This window comes from Mercurialis annua, linkage group LG1-X, assembly GCF_937616625.2.
Source record: "Mercurialis annua linkage group LG1-X, ddMerAnnu1.2, whole genome shotgun sequence".
In the NCBI taxonomy this organism is placed as follows: domain Eukaryota; kingdom Viridiplantae; phylum Streptophyta; class Magnoliopsida; order Malpighiales; family Euphorbiaceae; genus Mercurialis; species Mercurialis annua.
In genome coordinates, this window is record NC_065570.1 from 71,845,967 (window position 1) to 71,863,521 (window position 17,555).

A 17,555-nucleotide genomic window follows, 5' to 3' on the forward strand; every position below is an offset into this window, starting at 1 on the left:
ATACAATGGTTATACCATATCACATATACACTGAGTCATGAGTGTTTGCGGTTTTTTTAATTATGACTTATTTCTTTTATTATTACCCTTTTTACATGGCTAACGCGTTAATAATCTGTTGGACGGATGCCATGACACAACAATTGTGTTGTATAAATTTGCAAACTTTTAAAAAAAAAATATTTATGTGCTCAAGCAAAAATAAATAATGCTATTTTCGAAATCATTGTATTTTTGTTTTCCACTTATTCCAACACGACAAGGCCTAATAATGACTTCGATCATAAATGTCTTTATAGCGGTTTATAATTACTCATGACTCCTGATTTTTTTTGGTATGTTATCACTAAACTCATAATTTTTGCGTGGCGCTCCTAAACCTTTAAAGACCAAAAATTGTCGACTTTCATAAAAATCATTGACGTGGCAGTGATTAGTCGTGTCAAAGACTAGCGAAAACCGGCCTCCATGTCAGATGTCAGTTGACACCTCATCGAAAATCAAAAATATTCTAAAATTCAATTAATTTTTTTTTAGAAAAATCCAACCCGATTGAACTCAATCCAATTAGACCCGAACAAACCACTCCACCCCTACCCCCCATTCCCATCGTTCTCCGGCCACCACCACCATCCTACCATGTCCTCTATGGCCGGAATTTTTTTTCAACCGTTTTTTTCTATTTGTTCTTCAAAGACATGATTAAATCATGGACAAGTCAGCGATTTTAAAGAAATTCGGCATTTTCTGGTCTCAAAAAGTTTAGTGAGTGCCGCCATAAAATCAAGAGGTTTAGTAATAGAAAAGCGAGGAGACATGAGTGATTTATTAGCTCTTTATATGGGTGAGCATGGTTTGATTTGGTTTAGAAAACTCCAAAACCAAACCATATTTTAAGAGAAAATATAAAAATAAAACACGCCAAATATTTATGTAAATTTTTGATTCGGTTAATCAAATTTTAGCATCGGTTTTGGTTTGGTTTGGTTTGGTTAATATAGATTTTGATAAAAATTATATATAATTATACGTAATAATTAAAATTATACATAACAATTTTTACTTATATGTGTGTATTAGTTTATATGTTCTATTTTAATATATGTATCTATACGCACATATTATATTTATATATAAATATTTCAATAATTGAATTTTATATTTATTTATACATATAGAAATATTAATAAAAATAATATTATTGTAAATTTCGGTTTTTCGGTCGGTTCGGTTAACCACTAATTGAAACCAAACCAAAATCAAAAACCATATTTTTTTATAATTTGAAATTAAACCAATCTATTTTAACCAAATAAAAGTTAATTTCGAATTGGTTTGGATCGGATTAATAGTTTGATTCGGTTTTTCCTCACCCTAGCTCTTTATAGCAGATGACCATCCAGGGTAGTTAAGGGATTCCATAGCCCGCAACAGTTGAGAATTGTTTATTGTTATCGATTTCAAAACACACCATAATGCCCATATTACAGTCTCCGAAACAAACAAACAAACTTAAGAAAACCAAATTTTCAAAGATTGAAATAAAAAAAAAGTACTTGAAAAGCACAGAGAGAATCTAGGTCCATTTGGCCCATACCTACACTCTCTCTGCCATTATAAACCAGAAACTTTGAAGCAGCAACAAAGAGAAGTAGCTTTCATATTTTTTGAATTTGGACGCTACTGATGCAAATTATTACTTCACCTCGGTTTTTATTATTATTTGGTGAATCCAAGGTTCTCTTCTCTTGTTTGTCTCGCTCCTTTCAATTCCTGTGAGTCTTATTATTTTATTTTATTCATTTTGTAATTTAATTTTGTCTACTTCTTGCTTGTCTCTTTCAATACTCTCTATTTGTTACTTTGGTTTTCGCTTATGATTTTTATTTCATTTGTCTCTGATTAAACTTTTGCCGGTTTTATTCTGCTTTGTAATTTGGGTTCTGTTTGTTAATTCTGATCTAACTACTGCCATAAAACAGCATTTGTACCAATGATTTTTAAATGATTCTGTAGGTTTATGCGTTTGATTATGTTCAGTGAAGCGGTCAGTTCTTAAAAAAAATTACTATTACGTGTACCCAGATGGAAATTGTTGCTGAGGACTAACTTCTGGGGCTCACTGTACCAAAAGCTAAATCGGACATATTTTTCTTGCACTTCACTAGTTTGTAAAGATGTTGTGTGCTTGCTCAGGAGAGCAATTTAAGTTTGAAGAGGCACCACAGTCTCCAGATTCATTAGCCACAAGGGATTTCTCAGCCAGTGGCCTTTCATCCAGAACTACTGGAGACTGGGAATCTAAACTTGAAGATATTCAAGTTGATGAAGCTGAATCAACTCTTAAAGAAGCTCTTTCATTAAATTATGAGGTGGGCTTGGTTAAATTTGTTTTTAAATTAAGAATTAGCTTGTGTTTTAGCAGCTTCTGATTTGATTAATTCTGGTTTGATGAGTTATAGGAAGCTAGGGCATTGCTAGGGAGGCTTGAATTTCAGAGAGGGAATTTCGATGCTGCCCTTCAGGTGTTTCAGGGTATTGATACTAGAAGTTTAACTCCTAAAATGATACGAGCTATTTTCGAAAGAACCCGGCAAAAGAAGCAGCGTGCTAAAGCTGATATTGTAGTTTCTAGTGGTATGTCTATGCATTCAGTGAGTCTACTCCTTGAAGCAATCTTACTTAAAGCAAGATCGCTGGAGGAACTGGGGCATTGTAAAGGTAAAAAAAATTCAACTCTAGGTATCTCTCTCGGACATCCATTTGCGTTATACCAAGGGTATTCGCATATGCGTGTTGCTTGACATGCGTGTTCTTTCTGACTAACATGATTGATAAATTATGGAGCTTAGGTGTTTCAATTTGCTCTTGATGTTTATTCAATAAAATAAAGTTTTGTTTAGTGGCCATACAATGGGATTGGACTGATTTTATGTTTATGAATTTTTGTGTTTAAAAAGCTAAATCTCAAGGGAATTATTATCTCATTCTATTTAACAGAGGCTGCAAAGGAGTGCAGAATTATTTTGGACACAGTTGAATCAGCATTACCTAGTGGTATGCCTGAAGGAATTGGTGAAGATTGCAAATTAGAAGAAATGTTTCACAAGGCATTGGAATTGCTACCCATTCTCTGGATAAAGGCAGGATTCCTTGATGAAGCTATAGTAGCATATCGGCGTGCTCTAATCAAGCCGTGGAATCTAGGTCCACAGAGGTTAGCTGGAGTGCAAAAAGACTTGGCTTCTGTTTTACTCTATGGTGCTGTTGAATCAAAACTGGCTCCTCAGTTGCATGAATGGGGTCCAGCCACACCCAACAGTAGTACAGAGGAAGCAATCCTTTTATTGTTAGTACTCATGAATAAGGTAGCTTATGGAGAAATCAAGTGGGATGAAGAAATCGTAGATCATCTGACTTATGCACTATCAATTACTGGTCGATTTGAGTTATTAGCGGAGCATGTGGAGCAGGCCCTACCAGGTGTCTATAGCCGAGCTGATAGGTGGTACTTTCTTGCTCTTTGTTACAGTGCTGCTGGACGGAACGAAGCAGCTTTGAACTTATTACAAAAAGTTTCTGGATTCTCAGAATCGAAGCATAAGCCTCATATTCCTTCCTTTCTACTTGGAGCTAAATTATGTTCTCAAGATCCAAAGAATTCTCAAGAAGGCATCAAGTTTGCTCGTAAAGTTATTAATTCAGCTAGTCATCACCATCAACATTTTGTGGGAGAAGCCCATAAATTCCTTGGTATTTGCTATGGCAATGCAGCAAGAATTTGTTTGTCCGACTCTGAAAGAATTCTCCTGCAGAGAGAGTCGTTGAACTCTCTAAACCATGCTGCTCTTAATAGGCAGGAGGATTCAGAAGTGATGTATAGCCTTGCACTTGAAAATACACTTCAAAGGAATATAGATGCAGCTTTTGACAATGCAATGGCGTATGCTGAATGTACGAGTGGGTACTCAGTAAAAGGTTGGAAGTTATTAGCTCTCGTTATATCTGCCCAGCAGCGTCTCAAGGATGCTGAAACAGTCGTTGCATTTGCTTTGGACGAGGCTGAGAGAATGGATCAGTTTGAACTTCTTAGATTGAAGGCCGTGCTTCAAATTGCTCAAGAGCAGCCCAAGCAGGCAATAGAAACTTATAGAATATTGCTGTCTCTTATTCAAGCACAGAGAGATAATCAAGCCAATAACATTGACAATGCCTATATCCTTCAGCCTGAGGTTTGTATTTGTACGCGCTATGATCTCTCACGTTTATGCATATCCTCAAGTTCAAAAGATTAGTGCAATATAATTAACACAAATTGCTTAAAACTGGGTAAGTGGCTGTCATCACCTCTTTCATCAAGTACCTTACTGGTCATGCTTTATGAGTTATACACAATTGATGATTCACTTTCAGAGCCAGTGAAGCTAAATATAATAGCAATTCTTTGTTTAACTGCTTTCTTACTAGTGGAGCATGTGACCTTCAAGCTCATCATAGCATAAAGCCATAAACTGCTCTGTCTCTTTCCTCGGAACTTATAAACATGCCTCGCTTCTCTTTAGTTCATCGAGATATGTTAAAAAAGTATCCTTCATTGCAGGCAAAAGCAAAACGAAACCTGGAAATAGCAGCTTGGCAAGATCTGGCATCCATTTACACAAAACTTGGTTTATGGACTGATGCCAAAATTTGCTTGGACAAAGCCAAGTTGATGGACATTCATTCTCCCAGAAGTTGGCATTCGACAGGTTTGAGTGCTGCCACATGTTTAATTATTCATATATACCGTAGTTTAAAAATGTAGTTCTAGTATATGTGCTGAAGTCCATAATATTTTTTGCAGGAGCATTATTTGATGCTCAATCACTATATAAGGAAGCATTGATTTCATTCTCAGTTTCACTGTCGATAGAACCAGATAACGTTCCAAGCATTGTCTCAACTGCAAAAGTGTTGATGAAACTTGGAAGTCAATCATTTCCAATTGCAAGGAGCTTTCTAATGAATGCTTTGCGCTTAGACCCCACAAATCATGAGGCGTGGTTGAATCTGGGTCTAATTTCAAAAATGGAAGGCTCCTTACATCTGGCTGCAGAATTTTTCCAGGCTGCATATGAGCTTAAGCTATCAGCTCCTGTAGGAAACTGAAAAATTGTTATCGCCATTGAACGGCCACCGATTCTACCCTTAGCAGCAAGGGAAAATGGGAGCAGATGGCCTGGCCCCTGGTGCTTGTTCCACTTAATATATCTGTAGTATAGATTTCATGATTCATTTGTATAGCAATTCCTATTTTAGCTTTGAATTATTCTATTAATATTAAAGAAAAAAAGTTGCCCCTCAGCCTTAATTCAAGTGATAAGGTGTTATTATCCGAGTGAAATTTTCTTGAGTACATGTCATTAGTATAAGGAGTGTAATCGAGTTGAGTGAACTCGTGAGCACTTGAGATTGACTCGAGTTAATTTGCAAGTTAAGTTTGAGTTTAAATTATTTGAATCAATCGACGAGTTGAGCTCAAGTTTGAGTTACCCGAGTTCGAATTTCAAGATACTTGACTTAACTTGCTCGTCAGTTTAATTGAGTTTTAGTTAATTAACTTTTTATTATGTATAATTATGTATATTTACAATAATATTTGTTCTATATGAATATTTAACTTTTAAATATTTTTATCAAGTCATTTTCAGTTATTCTATAGTTCGATGGATCTCTTAAAATAAAGCTTGACAACGTTCAAATTAAGTGCAAGTTCGACCGTGTTTACTTTCCTACAGAGGCATTACAGAGAATAGGCCAAGAAAACTGGGCAAAAAGAAAAGCAATCATCCACCCTAAGTGCTGGTTTTAAGTATTTGTTGTTGCTGATCCACATTATCTTCCTGATGATTGTTGGCTAAAGGGTGCAAGTGTTAGGAATTTCGTTCGCATCTTCAGGGTATTTTAAATTATTTGAGAAAGTGTAAAACTATTGTTTTTTTCAGTTGCTGAACTTGTGGTTGATTCTGTGTGAAATTGGGTTAAAACATAACTAAGCGAAAAAAAAAAAACACCGAAAGATAAGTTTATTTTATTACAGGCTTACAGGGTTTCATTTTCTGATCATTTTCCTGATAAGTTGATTTCCAACATAGTAATATTCATTAAATCAAACGGTACTAAAAAGAAAAGGAACATATCAGAAACACCATGAAAAAATGGCTCATCAATCTTTCTGCACCAGAATGATTACACATCGAGTCTGTGAAAGATATTTACAACTCTGATGTAACATCCTTAACAATGATATATTACAATTAAGCCTTCAGAATGACAGAAACCGGATAAGTACATTGTGAAATCCTGTCATGAAAACAGATCAAAGAAAACACAGCTTCTACGTTAGCATCTATTATAAAACTAATAGCTATATACGCAAACTTCTTCTGTAGTGTTCAGTTCAGTTCTAGTCTTGAGTTCATTTCACTTTGAAATGAAATTCATTTTACAGCTAACGGTCATTTATAAATGAGTTCCAGAATTTTTTTACAGAATTTGTTTATTCCCAGGAAATCCTGAAATAAGAATCATCAGTCATTTTCATGAAACTGAAAGTTCAAATGCAGTTTTCCCAATCACAGATTTTTCCTAGACATTAAGCTGACATTGTCAGAACTCGGAACCAAACAATAAAACAAGAGCCGGACACTGCTAAAATCTGATTCCTGATGAATGAGGTATCTCATATCACTGTTTACTCTTAAACATCATGATATATTTGATAATACAAAGTCCCGAATCAAGACTGAAATATAGCTCTCGTATACTAAGAGAAGAAGCACGAAAAAAGGGAAATAAAATATCTGAGACTTACAATAGAGCTTTTAGCTGCACAGACAACAGGCACAAGTAACCTCAACTCATTTGCCACTGCATCCAACAAAAAGGGTAAAAAAATGAAGGTTATTTTAAATTTATTTACTAAACATAAGCAACATGCTACTAACCAACCACTGTTAAGATTTTCAAATTTAAACTGCCAATCCAAAATGAAATTAGATAACAAAGAACATTGATGGAATCATCATTCATCACTGTTTTCAATCAAGAATAGAAAAAAAAACCTTTAGAACGGGTTCGCCTTTATTAGTATTCGCTGATTGTTTCGCCATCCCCTGTAGCTGTGCACGGGCAGCTCTGCCGGCAGCAGATTTTTCAAAATCCTCTTGCCTGCAGAAGACAGTAGAACACGGCATATTAAAGAAATTCATCCAAATGCCTCTGAATCGCTTTAATCCAAAATTAGAATTCTCAATTCCAGCCATAAGTTGACAGATAATTTCCAAAAACTAGTAAAAAAAAATCCCTAGGAATTGAATCGGACTGTTAAAATATTTTAACAGCAAATTGCAAATTGAAAGACGGTGGAGAAAGAATTACCGTTTCTGAGCAGCTTCAGCAGCTTTAGCGCGAGCTTCAGCAGCTTCTAATCTATCTTCTTCCTGACGCCGTAACTTGCTGCCACCGTCGAAACAAGCAAAGCACGACAGCCCCATTTCCCTGTCTTCTCGCTTCTGTTTGACTTAGCGGTTAAATCTATGTCTCCATACGCGCTTTTCACACGCTGCCAGAACTCGCCACGTCATAAATCAGGGTCAGTCTCGTCCATTCATGATATTATGCCGCGCCTTAAACTACGTCGTTTTAACATCACCACGCTAGTGAATGTGCTGCTAAAGGACGACGACGGATGACTCTGTCATCATCAAGAGTGAATAGCAATGACTGTTAAACCGTTAGACACACTCCCGCCAACAGAAACCCTAGAAATCGAAAACGGTCTCTCGCTAGTTCCGCGCGTAAAGCTAATCCTAACCGTCCACCCATCGCTCTCAACCTCCGCTACTAAACCGATCGACGAATGGAAGCTGAAGCGCGCGCTTATTGACTTCTTAAAGACTTCACTGCTCGTCTCCGTTCCTGAAGAAGATCTGAAAATCAAAGGCTACAAAGACATAAAAAAGCGTAAACGCGACGATGCAGTCGCGCACGGTACTCTCTGTATTCGAGACTTGGGGCTACTTGATAATGAGAAGAATGAGGATTTGGAAGTAAAGGAGAAGAAGTTTGCAGACTGGAGAAGATACATTGTGGAAAAAATGGACGGCATTGAGTTGAATCTAGAAGGTTATGAGTATAAACTTAGCGTTGCATTGCCGGAAAGTGACGATTTTGAGGGAATGAGAAAAGCGTGGGAGGATGCTTATGCGTTTGGAAATAGAGGTTCGTTTGAGCTGTGACGTGTGAGTATATTTTGGTTTTGTTTGTTTTAACTGTGTGTTTTGTTTTTAATTGATTCTTTTTTTTGTTTTGAAGGGTATTCAAGAGGAGGAGGGAGGCAAGAGCCGGATACAATTGTAATGAGAGGGGTTCCGTCGAGGTGGGTTGCAGAGCCTAGGGTTTCTTCTTCCAAGCCTTCTCCATTAGTCACTCATACTATTTTCTCCACATTTGGGGAACTAAGGTATCAAAAATATTTTTCGACTTCTTGTTATTTTGCTGACTAGTTATCGATCATTTAGCATAAATATGTCGTGGATCCTTCTTATTGATGCATTGTATTGTATTAAAAGGCCATAGATCATGTGGTTATTGAAAAAGATTGGAAATGCTGAACCGCGTTCATAAATTTATCAAAGTCGGGTAATGAGCCAAAAATAGGCTTATCTTTAAAATCCACGAGTATCAAACAATGAGATGAGGTGCTTAGAAACAGTTGAAGTAGTTGAATATGAGAATTATTATGAATGAAACATGATCTGATATGTAGATTTAAACCTGAAAGGAAAGTACTGGTAAACCTTGTCGCATTATGAGGTGCTTGTGCGCTGTGTGGAAGCTTAGGAAGCTTCTAGTTTAGATTTAGATATGTCAACTTTGTATGTATTATATATTTTTGCAATGAACCTCTTACTGCCCCTTAGATGTATTATATTGATTTCATTAACACTTCGTTTTTGAATTGATTTTCTATCAGTACTAGGTGTAATGAAGAAACATGATTGTACAATTCTGTTCTTATAATTTTGTAACTCAACAGGAAACTTGATGTTTCAGAAGATAATGATTATGGTAAGGATGCAGATGAGGATGGTGGGGACTTAATTTCAGGTCTCCACTGCAAGATTGTGGTTCAGTTTGAGAAACATAGGGACTTCTACAATACTCTTAAAGTTTTATGTGGACGCTCGTTGCAAAAGGTGGGTACTCGTTTGTGCGCATGCTTGATTTTGCAGCATGAGCTGTCTATTCGTTTTAAAGTTTCCTACTCAAAAGCTTTTTTGCATTCAGTTCTCATCCCAACTGTTTCAAACATTTCTTCACTAGAATTATAGTTTGATCCTCTCTGGCTCTGCTATCAAAGGCATCATTTTAGTACATTTCTCTATAATGCAATTGAACTTGGCAAAAATGTGAGACACTCTACATACATGGGATTGTTAATTGATTAGTTTGTCTTGGTGATGATTGTCATGGAAGCAGCAAGGATCTCGGTTGAAGGCTGATTATGAGGTCACCTGGGCCAAGGAGAGCTTCTTTCGGAATTCAAGTACTCAAGCAAAAGAAAGGAATGATAGAATGTCAGCAGCGGCAGGAGGGCGCTACAGAAATGAAGCTCCTAGGCATGACCAATACAATTCTCAGTTCACTTCAGATGATACACGCCGGAAGAGGTTCAAGGTTAGAAAACCAGTGACTAAGGTTGCTCATAAAAATCAATTTTACTGCTCCAGATGCATTTCAATTTTTAAAGCCTTTTTGGCATTAGTATGTAGGTTTTCCGGCTAATCGCTGGAATCAAATCCCATATGCATGATACCAAACTACAATAACCACTCTTTTTGCATGATCGAAGTCTCATGGAGCTTGACCGACCTTACGTAAATGTATACTTGGTCAAAAATTGAGGATTAGATATCGAGCTGGTTTGAGCTTGGTTCTGTTAAGTTTATTGTGTCCTGCTCGAATTGCGAATCCCACCAATTTTCTGTTGCTTGCATGGACCCACTTGATAGGAGACTCCATGGCATTTTCTTGGTCTTAAATGCGTTTATAATTCGTGTATCTTAACCACTTATTAAAGTCTATTTACAACTGATGACATATCCTTTCCTTGGAATGCAGGAGTAAGAATTGTGATAAGCATGCTGGAAAATTTTGTTCAGATTGCGACTTTAGAGGTCACAAGAAGGCAATTCTTTCAAGCTCAACGATTGCCTTCTAGAATTATCCCCGTGCCCATTTAAAGTCTATACTATAGTCCAGTCCATGATCTAACTATACAATAATTCTCAAAATTTGACCACTGAACGTGCCTGATTTGCTTGGGAGTTTGTTTTGGACATTATTTAAGATTGATTCGCAAATATTTATAAACTATGATATGTGGGTTCTCATATCTATTATAAATTAAAATTGGAGATCCTTGGCATGTTAACGTTTCAGCTACATATTAGGTATATGTTCCATTAGTCGTGAACAAAAATTAATATAAACTACAACTCTACAATACCAACGGGGAAGACTTCTAGAAGCAACTGATAAGTAAATTAATAAAGAAGAGAAATGAGAGTATTTCTCTGTCATAGGTGACCTACACACCATTCCTAAATTTATGTCCAAGGCACGTTGGCAATGCCATCATAAAGCTTAACCCTTAATAAACAAATATTATTCTGTTAATATGCAACATATCCTTAACAAATATGAATATTCGGATCCTATTTTAGATATTTATTAATTGTTTAAATTAAAAAGATATAATTTGTCTACATATGAGAAGCGCGTTGCATATTGATATAGCGTATCTGTTGCATGTAATAATTATTTGTAAATGCCATATTGTGAATTTTGCTACAATGCCTAACCGTATAATTTATTAAATTATACATTTATCTATTTTTTTTAGCATTTTATCTCATTTCTCTATTACATCACAAGGAGAATTTTGCGCTAGAAGAAATTAGTGAAAGAGTTTTGTCATGTGCTTATGATATTTGAAATAATGTGTTCCGATTAATTTTGCAAATTTTCAATATTTTAATGAAAAAAATTGATGGAACCAAGTCATCTCTACAGTTAAGGATTACTAATTTACTCCAACCATGATCGGAGTACTTGAGGAATGAATACTCTCTCTATCTCAAATAGATAGAAAGTATGGTATAAAAATAATAAGAAATTTATTTTATTTAGATAGAATAATCATTTTATAAAAATATATCACAAGTATTTTTATTTAATTATACAGTGATTATATACTTTTAAACACATATTCTATTATAATTAATTATTTAAATAATAATTGAAAAATTAAATTTTAAATAGTGTATCAATTTATGGAGGAAGTAATAAACTAAAATTACCAAAACAAATCTATAGAATATATGTATCCTTAAATGCTACCAAATCTGGTGGACAGTAAGAATGTGACTTGTAATATTTTGCAACACCAGTAGGCCTAAGTAGTTTTATGGACCCATCAACTGTAATTCATTGCTTGTTTAATGAAGAGGTCCACCACCTCATTTATCAAGCCTTTTCTCTAGAAGGTCAATTTGGTTCTCCAATTTTGATCAATCTACATTTTCAGTTCCAATTTTTTTTTCAATCTTTTCATTTTTTAATAATATCCCAAAAAATTAAAATTCTAACTAAAAATCTTTTCACTTTTAATATAATTTCAGCCAACTCAAGTGATTTTACCAAAAAACCCTCATATCCAATAGGAAACATGAGATGGGCACTGTACAACAAAATCTTATTCCAACACATAACTTACATTTATGAACATGTCAAGGGAAAGAGATTGAATTTTCAACTCCAACCAAACTTTGAAAATCCAAAAATTCCTTTTAATTTACAACTATCCACACAAAAAAAAAAAACTAAAAGAAATATACACGAAAGAAACAAGAAAATCAAATTATATTTCACAAGCTATTTTGACGGCAATGGGATGATTTAATAACTTTTGCAGTATCAATATTATTCTTGCTCGCATGAGAAATTTCACTGAATCTTCTGATAAGTTGCTTCTTCTTTACTGGTTTTGAAGCTGAAGCAGATGAACATTTTGAACTGAACGTAGGAACTAAATACCAGCCAATAGATGTACACAGTATGGCCACTGATCTTCCAAAAAAAGCAAGGAAAACCAATATCAAGATTATAAAAATCGGCATATAATAAGACGGCCGTCTCCATTTATGCATCTTCAAGTTCCACGTCACCTTCTTCTTCTTCTTATCTGTAATTTTATCAACTTGTAATCTTGATTGCTCATTGGCTAATTCTTTGTTATCAGAATTAACGAACCCGTCAACTTTTATCGTCTCCGTAGAATAATTACTAGCTCTTTGCTTGTCTTTGATCTCATTTTTATCCCCACCAGTCTTGATTTGTTCTTTGTGCTGATCTTTCATTTTAACGACGATAGGAACGACATCGTTCGAGCTCGAATATACGAAACGGACGAATGATATATCTTCAGAACCAACTTGAGAGTAAATCTTCTGTCTCTTCTCTTCAAGCTCAGCTAAAAGTGCAGAGAATTTGTCGAGGCCGCGAGTCGAATACGGGTTCTTGCTATCTTTGTAGCTGGCTTTTCTTGATTTTCTTGGAGTAGTACACGGGCTGCCATTACTACTGCTCAAAGAATCACGATCGTCCTCAGCTAATTCTTGATTATTAAAACTTCCACAGATGAATGGACTCAACATTTCATTAAACAGAGCTAAAAAACTGTATAAAATTAACTTTTTTGGATTGGTTTTTGTGTTTTCTTGTGAACCGGAAAATATAGAGATGAAAGAGAGGAGCAGACACTTATTTAAATGATGGCTGTAGAAGACCAGATCCAAGAAGCTAAACCTTTAATTAGTCAATACAAAAGGGTTTAAATGAAATAAAAATAAAAGTATGTATGTAATTTAAAGAAGCTTCTATGCAGATTTGCGGTTTGTTTGACTTCTTGGAGGGGAAGTAACTCATGGCAGATTAATGATAATTGTTTTATTATTAGTTTTTTGTTCCAAATCAAGATGAAGAAATTTGTATCTTGAGCTTATAATAAAATAATCGGGGAGATTGACATAGTAATTTAATTTTTTATATCGTGACATAATAATATATCAAAGACATGGTCACTTGGATAAATAGCCTTGAATTAGGTAATGGATGACTATCTATGCAAGAAAATTAAATAGAAGGTGATGCAAGATTTGCTATTAATAATTGTAATTGAGGGATTTTTTCAAGATGCGCCACTTAAAAAGTACTTCCGTCCTAAATTGATAGACAGTTTAGAATAAATACAGGTATTAAAAATTTAGGCTCTTTTGATAGATGAGTTAATATATTAAAAAAATATCATATTTATCATCATTTAACATAGTGACAATTTTTGTCTTTTTAGTGACTTTTATTATCTTTTCAATATATTCTCTATAATTGATGAGGATATATTGGACAGTTATTTGGTAAGATAAATATCCAATACCTATAATTTGAGAATAAAAAAATTAAAATAGTGTCTATCAATTTGAGGAAGATGAAATAGCTGATTAAGTGAGTAGCAGCTAAGGGGTATTAGTTGGTAATTAGGTGAAAATACATTGTTAATTTACTGATCAATTAACATTTGGGTATCATTTCTATTTGTTTTCTCAAATAAATGCATATGTTATTATTATGTTAATTAATTCTATGCCCGTGCAATTTAACGAATCCAATTAATATTGTTTTATTATATTCTACTATAATTGATTTTTCTATTACACTGGTTTTATTTAAATTTAAAAAAATAGATTGAGTTTTGAATTTTTCTATTATAAAAAAATAATATCTTTTTATATATTATTCATAAAATTAGTTTGATAAAATCTGATACAAAAATCAAATTTAATAATTTGTAATTTATAAAAATCAAATACTATATGTTAAATTGATGATTAATTAATAATTGGAGGAAGAAGCAGCCTTCGCCTTAGATGCTTCCATAATGATCTGTCCAAAGTGGTAATTCATGTGGTAATTCATGAGATGCTTCGATAATGATAATTTTTTTTAAAATGATAATTTTTCTAATAGAAAAGAATAAAGTATTTTAAAAATTAGTATAACATTTATAATAAATTTTTTTTATACAAATTAAAATTAATGAGAATGCTTAAATAATAATAATTATAATTAAAAGGTGAAAATATTTAATAAGTGGTTAAATACATCAAAAGTCTATGATAATGTTCTCTTAATAATAATACTTTTACGATAGATAAATTAAAAATTAAAACTAAATAAGTATTTATAGAAAATATATATAAATTCATGAGAATGTAACTTAATTATAAAAATAAATATGTTTTAAAATATTATAATTTTATTAAGATACATTATATATATAAAAATTAAATAAATTATTTATTCAAACTGAAAATTCATAAAAATATTATATTAATTATAATTTTATAATAAAAAATTGAAGAACACAAATAAAAACAAGATATTTTATAAAAATTGAGAACCCATAAAAATCAAAAAATTATTAACTGAGTAATAATCTGAATCATAAAAATAAAATAATTTGGATTTTTTTTAAATTAAAGTTTTTTTGAATAATTTATATAAATTAAAGTTTTCTAAAAATAAATTAATTTTATATTAAAAAAATTACTAATAAATTTTTATAATAAAGATTAAAAATCTGAATTTAAGGACTAACTTATTTTAATAATTTTTTCTATAATGAGATAGAATAAAAAGATTGTATAATATAAAGAGAGAGAGAGAGAGAGATTAACATCTAAAATTTAAAATTTAAATATGTGTAGTATTACTATATGATGAGATTGAGAATTTAATTGACAGTTCTATAATACTAATATGTAGTTGTTGTTTGATCAATAAGATTAATATTTTGTTTCGAAACACTTGAAGACTCAAAAATGAAATTATAATAACTAGAAAATGATTTTTTTATTATTACACATATGTTAGAAAGGTAAAAAAATGCATTATTGAAGGCATGAATGTCAAATTGATTAAGTTTTGTATAGTAGTATATTAATGTCCTTCCATCATCGTCTAATCACATTTTTTTTTGACAATCGAATAATCTTTCATTAATAATAAAGAGCAGTTACAGGTGTAAGAATTCAGAAAGGGTACAACCGTTTCCAATGACCTGACATGGAACAAGATATAAATCTTGATTCGCAGATCGCCTTACAAAACAAAATCAAAATTACATAACCGCTCTAACACAATAAGATCCAATCCTTTTCTGTCTAACAAAAGACTCACAAACTCTTCATAAAAAACAACAAATCTTTCATATAGAAAGAACAACAAAACTTTCAAAATAGAAAGACAATCACTGTAAAATAATTATAAAAAAAACTAATATAACCTATAACGATTTCATCTTCAATCTTGAAAGGGCTTGATCCATCTCTGATTTTTTATTTGTATATCTATTGAAATTGATGCGCCTCGTCGATAGATTTACCAACCAAAATAAAAAAGATGAAAAGGATTCGGTCATTTATTTAATTCTAAAGTAATAAAAAAGAAATGGCTACCGCCAACGGCAAAAATAAACCATTGACGGCAGCCGAAGTGAAAAAAAAGGAAAAACGCTTGACGGCTAGGGTTTTCTATTTGAGAGAGAGGGGAGAGTCTAATCACATCTTCATATAGTCAATGTTGCTAAAAAATTAATTTTTTATAATTTATTTTGTTGTCATGTAAATTAGGATAAAGATGGATAGAGATAAAAAAGAGTAGTTCCATTTTTTGCAATGATCTAGAGAAGTAGGTGAGCAGTGACATGACATAATATGTGATTGTACACTTAATTAAATAAATAGTAGAATAATATAATCATCAGTAACGTACAAAAATTATCAAACATGTTTTCAATTTTAAATTATAGTCAATTAAATATTTATTTAATCTTATATAGATGATAAAAAGACAAATGTTTACTTGAGGCAGGAAAGGGATAAAAGAAAATGCATAGCTTGACAATTTTAAGAAGAAGAAACAAACTAAATACAAAATAAAAAAAAATGTTTGTGAATCTTGTGATGCAATCAAAATAATAGCTTGTGAATTTTTCAAAGTTCTATCTTAATTAATACTTACAAAGTTAACGCTAGGCAGTGCTGATGAAGCAAGAAGCGTGGTCAAGAAGAAACAGTTATTTGATTTAGAGTTTGACATTTTGTACTAAATTGAAGTTCTAGGGAAATTTAGAATTAATCAGATTTTGCTTAAACTTTCATTAAGGGTTCATACTGTACAATTTACGATGCTACAAACCAAACTTAAATTGATTTTTTTTTAAGTTAGACTTAAAAAGATTTTGGTTATAGCCACCGTAAGATAAGTATTGAATTTATCACAATAACGAGAAATTAAACGTGGTAATTATTTACAACTTGACCTGCCTCTGCTTCAATACAGGACTAGAAATGTGAAAAGTATGGAAGACGAAACGTGTGAAGTCGGGTTACTTTGACACCTAATTAACCATTACACTTTGAAAATGTTAAATGTTAAAGTTTCTTACCTTTCTAATCTACTCAACAAATATATATATATATATATATAAGGCCTAATTATTTAAAAAACCCTCACCTTAAACATTTTTTCATTTATACCTTGACCTAGGAAAAAATTCATTTGTACCCTTTTTTTGATTTTTCATTTTCAATTGTACCCCAAAATTTTATTTTTTGACAAAATAATTAATTAAAGGATGAAAACATTAAAAATAATTAAATAGAAGGGTTATATCATCTTTTTTCTATTTGAAAAAAATACAAATAAGTTAAAAAATGAAGGATTATTTTAAGCTTTTTTCTAAATAAAAATAGTTCAATTTAGTGCTTTAGGGTAAAGTTGAAAACGAAAAATCAAAAAAAGGATACAAATGAACTTTTTCCTAGATCATGGTATAAACAAAAAAATATTATAAGGTGGAGGTTTTTTTAAGTAATTAGGCTTATATTAAATACCAAGTTTCTATTTTCATATAAACCTCGCATGTTTTTCACTTTTTTTTTTACTTTTATATAGACTATAAGACGACACATTTAAACATTCCATGTTCACACTAATTTCTATAGGAGGTAAATTTTAGTTTTAAGTTTTAAACGACTGTTTACATATATATGGTTTGAATCCACAACCTCATATAAGTCAGGAGAGCGCTTTACCAACTCACTTACATCTCAATTTTTTTCACTTTTTCTTTTAATACTAATACGATAGCCATAATTTTTTTTATGTAAATCAAGTACATGGAAGATGTGCCAACAATAAAAGAGTTTATTCGAGGTCTTGAACTTGTGACTCAAGTTTGTTTGATCATTTAAAGATAATACTTCCAGATTAATTAAGATATAATTATACAATATGAACAAATTAAAAAACCGGAATGATCCAGTTTTATCCTTAATTAATTTAAAAATAAAAAATATTATCTTTAATTGACCCAAAAATAGAGTATA

General features: G+C 32.4%; 4 protein-coding genes across 7 annotated transcripts; 2 read left to right on the plus strand and 2 right to left on the minus strand.

The window, feature by feature from the left end:
* Positions 1-1,489: 1,489 nt before the first annotated feature.
* LOC126664505 (protein NPGR1) lies at positions 1,490-5,343 on the plus strand. Of its 4 annotated transcripts, none has more exons than XM_050356911.2 (6): positions 1,490-1,775; positions 2,017-2,372; positions 2,463-2,721; positions 3,001-4,232; positions 4,601-4,748; positions 4,844-5,343. In XM_050356911.2, exons 2-6 carry the CDS (start codon positions 2,178-2,180, stop codon positions 5,146-5,148), a joined length of 2,139 nt encoding a protein of 712 aa, XP_050212868.1. In that variant the 5' UTR covers positions 1,490-1,775; positions 2,017-2,177; the 3' UTR covers positions 5,149-5,343. The 4 variants fall into 4 exon arrangements, with proteins under 4 accessions (XP_050212868.1, XP_050212867.1, XP_050212869.1 ...); XM_050356910.2 differs by having other exon boundaries at positions 2,086-2,372; XM_050356912.2 differs by having other exon boundaries at positions 1,490-1,737.
* Positions 5,344-6,176: 833 nt separating this feature from the next.
* On the minus strand, positions 6,177-7,631 carry LOC126665032 (uncharacterized). Its single transcript, XM_050357703.2, has 4 exons — positions 7,420-7,631; positions 7,104-7,209; positions 6,854-6,909; positions 6,177-6,342 (listed from the first exon to the last, which is right to left on the minus strand). Exons 1-3 carry the CDS (start codon positions 7,533-7,535, stop codon positions 6,895-6,897), a joined length of 237 nt encoding a protein of 78 aa, XP_050213660.1. The 5' UTR covers positions 7,536-7,631; the 3' UTR covers positions 6,177-6,342; positions 6,854-6,894.
* A 54-nt stretch (positions 7,632-7,685) lies between these two features.
* LOC126665031 (uncharacterized) lies at positions 7,686-10,471 on the plus strand. The gene is made up of 5 exons (XM_050357702.2): positions 7,686-8,262; positions 8,356-8,503; positions 9,080-9,239; positions 9,523-9,720; positions 10,165-10,471. The coding sequence occupies exons 1-5, from the start codon at positions 7,761-7,763 to the stop codon at positions 10,168-10,170; spliced, it is 1,014 nt and encodes a 337-aa protein (XP_050213659.1). The 5' UTR covers positions 7,686-7,760; the 3' UTR covers positions 10,171-10,471.
* A 1,308-nt stretch (positions 10,472-11,779) lies between these two features.
* Positions 11,780-13,039, minus strand: LOC126677391 (uncharacterized). Its single transcript, XM_050371979.2, has one exon. The coding sequence runs from the start codon at positions 12,759-12,761 to the stop codon at positions 11,973-11,975; it is 789 nt and encodes a 262-aa protein (XP_050227936.1). The 5' UTR covers positions 12,762-13,039; the 3' UTR covers positions 11,780-11,972.
* Positions 13,040-17,555: the final 4,516 nt, after the last annotated feature.